The sequence below is a fragment of the Primulina eburnea genome, unplaced genomic scaffold, assembly GCF_022965805.1.
Source record: "Primulina eburnea isolate SZY01 unplaced genomic scaffold, ASM2296580v1 ctg168, whole genome shotgun sequence".
Taxonomy (NCBI): domain Eukaryota; kingdom Viridiplantae; phylum Streptophyta; class Magnoliopsida; order Lamiales; family Gesneriaceae; genus Primulina; species Primulina eburnea.
The window spans coordinates 89,965-97,991 of NW_027331012.1; the positions used below are offsets into that span (position 1 = coordinate 89,965).

At 31.5% G+C, this 8,027-nt stretch overlaps 1 protein-coding gene and 1 long non-coding RNA gene across 14 annotated transcripts; one reads left to right on the forward strand and one right to left on the reverse strand.

Moving 5' to 3' along the window:
* Window positions 1–174: 174 nt before the first annotated feature.
* On the forward strand, window positions 175–5,120 carry LOC140820816 (uncharacterized). 13 transcript variants are annotated; one of them, XM_073181166.1, is made up of 17 exons: window positions 175–304; window positions 423–467; window positions 538–612; window positions 748–864; window positions 1,077–1,151; window positions 1,274–1,390; window positions 1,484–1,528; window positions 1,598–1,672; window positions 1,797–1,871; window positions 1,947–2,212; window positions 2,293–2,496; window positions 2,576–2,668; window positions 2,741–2,842; window positions 2,939–3,292; window positions 4,443–4,679; window positions 4,770–4,839; window positions 4,935–5,096. In XM_073181166.1, the coding sequence occupies exons 1-16, from the start codon at window positions 193–195 to the stop codon at window positions 4,797–4,799; spliced, it is 2,022 nt and encodes a 673-aa protein (XP_073037267.1). In that variant the 5' UTR covers window positions 175–192; the 3' UTR covers window positions 4,800–4,839; window positions 4,935–5,096. The 13 variants fall into 13 exon arrangements, with proteins under 13 accessions (XP_073037267.1, XP_073037272.1, XP_073037269.1 ...); XM_073181171.1 differs by having other exon boundaries at window positions 748–814; window positions 1,075–1,151; XM_073181168.1 differs by lacking the exon at window positions 4,770–4,839 and having other exon boundaries at window positions 4,935–5,120.
* LOC140820818 (uncharacterized) lies at window positions 376–1,208 on the reverse strand. The gene is made up of 2 exons (XR_012115591.1): window positions 1,178–1,208; window positions 376–637 (listed from the first exon to the last, which is right to left on the reverse strand). It is a non-coding gene; the product is annotated as an uncharacterized lncRNA (long non-coding RNA).
* Window positions 5,121–8,027: the final 2,907 nt, after the last annotated feature.

Consider the following 8,027-nt stretch of genomic DNA (forward strand, 5'->3'; position numbering starts at 1 on the left):
TATAATTTTTTATGTTTAGTTAATATGATATAAAGTGAAACTAGTAGAGTGGATTTCCTGGATACTAGAATAATAATAACATTATATATTTTAATTTCATTTTTCACTATATATGGATCTTTTATTTATTATATCAAAGGATATAACTAACTTTTTTTTATCTGCAAGTTGTGGCTTTTGCTCTTGATAGGAATGGCTAGTGAGGGTAAAAATGTTGGAAAACCTCATTTACAACATCAAGATAAGGCAAATACACAATCTCGAATTATGATTGCCAATCACGCAGCTCGAAGTTCAATAAGAGGTAGCATGTAACTTTATACATCAAGGATCTCTTTATACATCAAGGATCTGTTTTCTGCTTTTGTATTACTCTTATTGGACCTTTTGATTTTGTCTGAATTTTATGTACTTTGTTCAAGTTGGTCTTGCAAGAGAACTCGGTAGCATGACAGCTAGCGGAAAAGGTTAGCATTTTCTTGTTTATAATTAAAAACTCAACTTACTTATATTTTGGTGGTTTCAAAACTTGTGCAGAATTTCAAAACATACAAGGTATGTTGAATAACCAAATGGATGGAGTTTCAAAGCACCAACACAATGATTTACAAGGTATTAAATATAAAAAGATATGAAACTTATAGTATTTTATTTGAAACGATTAAGTTTGGATGTGTATAATGCTTACTTCATTTTTATTTATTCTATATAAAAACATTTGTAATTTTTAACCTTTTCTTTTGATAGGAATGACTCGTAAGAGTAAATTTTTTGGAAAATCTCATTTTCAACTTCGAGATGAGGAAGATACACAACCACATATTATATTTTCCAATCATGTAACTCGAAATTCAAAAGAAAGAGGTATCATCGCATTTTACACAAAAACAATTTGTTTGTTCTTGTGTATAACTCTTATTTGACCTTTTGCATTTGTATGAATGTTGTATACTTTGTTGAAGTCAGACTTGCAAGAGAACTTGGTAACATGGTAGCTAGCGAAAAATGTTAAAACTTTGTTGCTTATAATTAAAACTTAACTTGCTTATATTTTGGTGGAATCAATACTTGTGCAGAATGTCAAAACATACCAGGTATGCTCAATAACCAAATGGATAAAGTTTCAAAGCAGCAACACAATGATGTACAAGGTATTAGATATAAAAATATATGAAACTTAAGAATTTTTTTATTTCAAAAGATTAAATTTTGATATATTTCGGTATAATACTTATTAATGCTTTATTTATCTTATATAACTTTCTTTTGATAGGAATGACTCTTAAAAATAAAAATGTTGGAAAAACTCATTTGGAACTTCAAGATGAGACAATTACTCAACCACTGATTTTGAGTGACAATCACACAACTCGAAATTCAAAAGAAAGAGGTAGCATCTTATTTATAAATAATAAATATGTCGTGTCTTGTGTATAACTCTTATTTTACCTTTTTCTTTTACATGTTGTATATTTTATTCAAGTCTATCATACAAGAGAACTTGAGAACATGGTAACTAGTGGAAAAGGTCAGAATTTTTTTTATTATAATTATAAACTCAATTTGCATATATTTTGGTGAAATAATGCTTGTGCAGATTGTCAAAGCATACAAGGTGCATCGAGAAACCAAATACATGAAGCTTCAAATAAAAAAGACATTGAATTACAAGGTAACATCCTAAAAATTAAGATATAGAAAGACATGAAATTATAGTTTTTTAGTTCCGATGATTACATGTAGATATAACTTGTTATAATACTTCATCTTTTATTTATCCAAATAAAAACATACAGGTTTGACTTCTAGGATCACATTCAACAATAACCCACATGTTGAAAATGATTTTATGGACGAAGAATCTGATCAAGGTAACCTATACGAAAAATGTAATAACTTATTTCACTTTATTTATTCAATCATTTATTTCTCTTTTTTGCATCTAGATGTAGATAGCGAAAGTGAATCTCTTGACGCTGAGAAGAAAACTAGAGGCCCTACATTTATGAAAGAAATTTGGGGTAGACCTAGCACGCTGCCACGTATTAAGATTCAATGTGATGATATGGGACGTCCTATTGGATCAAGAAGAAATAAATTTACTGATTTTTTGGGTACTTTGGCAAGAAATGGTAAATTTTGTCCAATTGACGTGGAAGATTGGCATAAAATGCCCCTGGATAGTAAGAAAAAAATGCTAGATGTTATAAAAGTAATTGAAATGTTATTGAATAATTTTATTTTTAAATAATTTTTTTACTATGAGGGTAAATTGTCTAAATGTCTTTGTAGGAAAAGTACGACCTTCCTCCTGGAACAGAAAGTTGGACGCTACGTTCAATAGCAAAAAAATGGAGAAACTGGAAGTCAGAACTAAAAAAAAAGTATTATGATCCTGAGTTGCCAATGCAAGTTCTTCTACAAGAAAGAGATAAAAGAGCTTTTGTAGAACAATATGTGAAACTAGTTGCTCAGTGGAACTCAGAAAAATCAAAGGTATACAATATTTTATATGTTTAGAAAAATGTTCATGTAGACTTTTGTCTTGTGTGCCAAGTTGAATTTAATGTATCAGGAGAGAAGTGAAAAAAATAAGATTGCTCGGAAACAAAAGATAATGAATCAGACAACTGGAAGAAGATCTTTCGCTCAAGTGCAACAAAAATTGGTAATTTATCTTATTAATCTTATAATTCTACATGCATTTGAATCTACAAACTTTTAACCAATTACATATTAGAAAAAAGAAAAAGGGCGACCTCCATCACGAGTTGAATTATTTCATGCCTGTTTCACTCATGCTAATGGAAGTCCCTCAGGCAACATTGTGGCAGAAAAATTGGTAAGTTGTTTTATAAACTTCAACTAGATTACTTTCAGAGATATTTGTTTTCATAATCACTATGAATAAATTATGGATTTTTATTTTTTGGTGAAGGCTGCAATGAAAGAACTAGAAAATCAACTTCCTGAAGATGAGGATGATCAAATTGGTCAAAATGACGTATTTGCTCAAATCATTGGACCAGATAGACCAGGCCGAGTGCGTATGTTTGGTGATGGTGTTAACCCATCTGATTTATGGGGAGAACTTCCAAGCCGTAGTACATGCAATCGAATAGTGATGGAGCAAAAGACAAAGTTAGAAAAAATGGATGAGCAAATTAGAAAACAAGGCCAACACATTGCAATGTTAGAATCAAAGATTTGCAATCAACCAAACCAAAACCTTGGTTCAAATTACAACAATATACAACACACAACATCTTCTAGTAGTCCATTATCTCCAAGGGTAAAGTCTTTTTTCTAGTTTTATTACTTTATTATTATATTGAGTTAGTAGTTTATTGATTCAACATTGGTTTTTTGGTTTAAAAATATATGTTAGATGCGTAAATGGTTTTTATTTTGTTTATTTTGATATTATTTATTATTTGATGTGGCATAATGAGTTGTAGTTTGCTTTTTTTGTAAGCTATGTTTTGTGTGAGATTATAATTATCTCGAGTTGGTCATTTATTGATTTAGATAGTATATTTTGGTTGAGAATATATATTACATGTATAATCGGTGTTTCATTATTTATTGTTTGACATGATATAATGATTTAATATTTAACATTATAATCCTACACAAAAAACTAAAAGTTCTGTATACACATTGTAATACTCGTACTCTTGGAGCTTTTGATGAGGGACTGAGATTTCATGGTTACTTGATTCGAAGTGGGCTATGGAGCTCAACATTGGTACAGAATTCTCTTTTGTGTATGTATGCAGAGATTGGAATAGAGTATGGCGAAAACCAAATTTGGTTTGCTTTAGAGTCATTTAACAAGATGGCTTCCGACTTTGGGATTGAAGCTGATGGTCAAACCATGGTGATCATACTAAAAGGGTGCACTAATTTAGGGGATATTAGATTGGGAAAATCATTTCATGGCTTTTCCTTATTAAGGGGCTTAAATAATGATTTGTTTGTAGGGAACACGCTTGTTGACTTTTATTACAACTGCACAGATGTTGGTTCCGCCATTAGAGTGTTTAGTGAGATGTGCCATAAGAACCTAGTGACATGGAATTCCTTTCTATGTAGATTTGTTCATAATGAGATGCATCCAGATGTTGGTTTTTCTTTTGTTTATTTTGATATTATTTATTATTTGATGTGGCATTATGAGTTGGAGTTTGTTTTTTTGTAAGCTATATTTTGTGTTAATTTATAATTATCTCGAGTTAGCCAATTATTGATTTAGATAATATATTTTGGTTGAGAATATATATTACATGTATATTTGTTGTTATGAGTTAACTAATTTGAATGATGTTTCTTTATGTTTTTTTTTTGTTTTCTGGCTAGCTGGATCATTAGCATAATGGTTGTTGATGATTGTACTTTATAATTGTTTTTATCAAAACCTTCTCTTTTGCACTTCCACGCAGATTGGATGTTCTGTCTCAATAAAAAGTCTATTTGATTCGACGAAAATTGTGGCAAAAGGAGTGGTTCGTAGCATGGATCCAAATACCGAAGTAGGAAGACAGACGTTGGGACCAAATTGGTGTGAAATACAAGTTCTAGTTGTCCTAGAACGGGAAGAGAGTTTGATTAGGCCATATGATCTTTTACAAAAAGTTGGGGATACACTTGGAGGAATGATAGCTTGGCCTTGTCATTTGGTATGATATTCAACTTTTCAATTAACTAGTATTTATTGTTATGTCTGTCATGTTAGTATCTTTTTAAAACAATATCAATTATATTTGCAGTTGACAGTTAATGGGGAAGATTTCTACTAGGTGCATTTGGATAAATAATAATTTTTCAGTTTATCATTTGGTATGATATTCACTAGTTTGAATTAAATTAATCTCTTTATTTTGTGCTTCTTTAATTTTATTTCATTCATACAAATATATGAATTTTTATTGTAGGTGACAAGAATATTGGATTTTGATTAAGATGAGATAGTTGAAGAATGAAGATGCGTCACAAGTTTGCTTATGTTTTGTTTTAGAAGACTTAATTGTTTGCTAGTTCTTAAACTAAATACATTTGGTACATTTGTTGGGGGTATAGATGTTTTTCGAGGTAACCAATTTGTTAGTCTTATATATTAATGATGGAAAAATTAATAACAATTATTGATTAGCAATTTAATTTCTATTTTAAAATTTTGTATTTGTATTTGTATTTATGTTAATTTGTTATATCCTTGAATATTATATCATTATAATATTGAAAATCGATGACATTTCATAAAATTTGACATTTTTTATTTCACAATAGAACATTAAATCATGTACATAAAAAATGTCATTGGAAAACTCATATGGAGACATTTCAAAAAGTCATTATAAATAACTATTAATGACAATTTTCAATGTCCTTATGTACTAGTATAGAAGACATTTGTAAGTGCCATTACAGATTACATAATGAGACATTTTAAATTAACCTTATAACATATCATTAGTGACATTTTGTATAGTCACTATAAATAACATACACGACACTTTTAGTTATCATTATAAATGATTTTAAATGACATATAAATTTGTCATTATTATTATAATAACAAGACATGTATAAATGTCTTTAAAATATGAGTTTTCCTGACATTTAAAATTGTCATTATATGAATAATTAGTAACACGTATGAAGTTGTCATTAACATCTTATAATGACATTAAAAAATGTCAGGAAGTTTAAGACGACATTGGAATAGAGGACATTTATTGGAGGTGTCACTAAAACTTAAATGTCACTAAATATTGAATATGATGACATTTATAAATGTCACCTTAAGCATTTTTTCTTGTAGTGCCCAAAATAAAGTCCATAGAAATGTCAATCCAAGTTCTTTTTAAGAATAGCATGCAAAAGTGTTCCCAAAGTTCTATTGACAACTTCAGTTTGTCCATCCGTTCGAGGATGAAAAGTAGTAGAAAACAACAATTTTGTGCCAAGTTTAGCCCATAAAGTCTTCCAAAAATAACTCAAAAATTTAACAACGCTACCAGAAACAATAGTCCAAGGCATGCCATGCAACCTAACGACTTCTCTAAAGAACAAATCAGCCATGTTTGAAGCATCATCGATTTTATGACAAGCAATAAAATGTGCCATCTTAGAGAATCTATCCACAACAACAAAAATAGAATCACTGCCCTTCTTAGTACCAGGCAACCCCAAAATAAAGTTCATAGAAATTTCAATCCAAGTTCTTTTTAAGAATAGCACGCAAAAGTGTTCCCAAAGTTCTATTGACAACTTCAGTTTGTCCATCCGTTCGAGGATGACAAGTAGTAGAAAACAACAATTTTGTGCCAAGTTTAGCCCATAAAGTCTTCCAAAAGTAACTCAAGAATTTAACATCGCGAACAGAATCAATAGTCCTAGGCATGCCATGCAACCTAACGACTTCTCTAAAGAACAAATCCGCGATGTTTGAAGCATCATCGGTTTTATGACAAGCTATGAAATGTGCCATCTTCGAGAATCTATCCACAACAACAAAAATAGAATCCCTCCCCTTCTTAGTCCTAGGCAACCCCAAAATAAAGTCCATAGAAATGTCAATCCGAGTTCTTTTTAAGAATAACACGCAAAATTGTTCCCAAAGTTCTATTGACAACTTCAGTTTGTCCATCCGTTCGAGGATGACAAGTAGTAGAAAACAACAATTTTGTGCCAAGTTTAGCCCATAAAGTCTTCCAAAAGTAACTCAAGAATTTAACATCGCGAACAGAATCAATAGTCCTAGGCATGCCATGCAACCTAACGACTTCTCTAAAGAACAAATCCGCGATGTTTGAAGCATCATCGGTTTTATGACAAGCTATAAAATGTGCAATCTTCAAGAATCTATCCACAACAACAAAAATAGAATCCCTCCCCTTCTTAGTTCTAGGCAACCCCAAAATAAAGTCCATAGAAATGTCAATCCAAGTTCTTTTTAAGAATAGCACGCAAAAGTGTTCCCAAAGTTCTATTGACAACTTCAGTTTGTCCATCCGTTCGAGGATGAAAAGTAGTAGAAAACAACAATTTTGTGCCAAGTTTAGCCCATAAAGTCTTCCAAAAGTAACTCAAGAATTTAACATCGCGACCAGAAACAATAGTCCAAGGCATGCCATGCAACCTAACGACTTCTCTAAAGATCAAATCCGCCATGTTTGAAGCATCAACGGTTTTATGACAAGCTATAAATGTGCCATCTAGGAGAATCTATCCACAACAACAAAAATAGAATCCCTTCCCTTCTTAGTACCAGGCAACCCCAAAATAAAGTTCATAGAAATGTCAATCCAAGTTCTTTTTAAGAATAGCACGCAAAAGTGTTCCCAAAGTTCTATTGACAACTTCAGTTTGTCCATCCGTTCGAGGATGACAAGTAGTAGAAAACAACAATTTTGTGCCAAGTTTAGCCCATAAAGTCTTCCAAAAGTAACTCAAGAATTTAACATCGCGAACAGAATCAATAGTCCTAGGCATGCCATGCAACCTAACGACTTCTCTAAAGAACAAATCCGCGATGTTTGAAGCATCATCGGTTTTATGACAAGCTATAAAATGTGCCATCTTCGAGAATCTATCCACAACAACAAAAATAGAATCCCTCCCCTTCTTAGTCCTAGGCAACCCCAAAATAAAGTCCATAGAAATGTCAATCCAAGTTCATTTTAAGAATAGCACGCAAAAGTGTTCCCAAAGTTCTATTGACAACTTCAGTTTGTCCATCCGTTCGAGGATGACAAGTAGTAGAAAACAACAATTTTGTGCCAAGTTTAGCCCATAAAGTCTTCCAAAAGTAACTCAAGAATTTAACATCGCGAACAGAATCAATAGTCCTAGGCATGCCATGCAACCTAACGACTTCTCTAAAGAACAAATCCGCAATGTTTGAAGCATCATCGGTTTTATGACAAGCTATAAATTGTGCCATCTTAGAGAATCTATCCACAACAACAAAAATAGAATCCCTCCCCTTCTTAGTCCTAGGCAACCCCAAAATAAAGTCCATA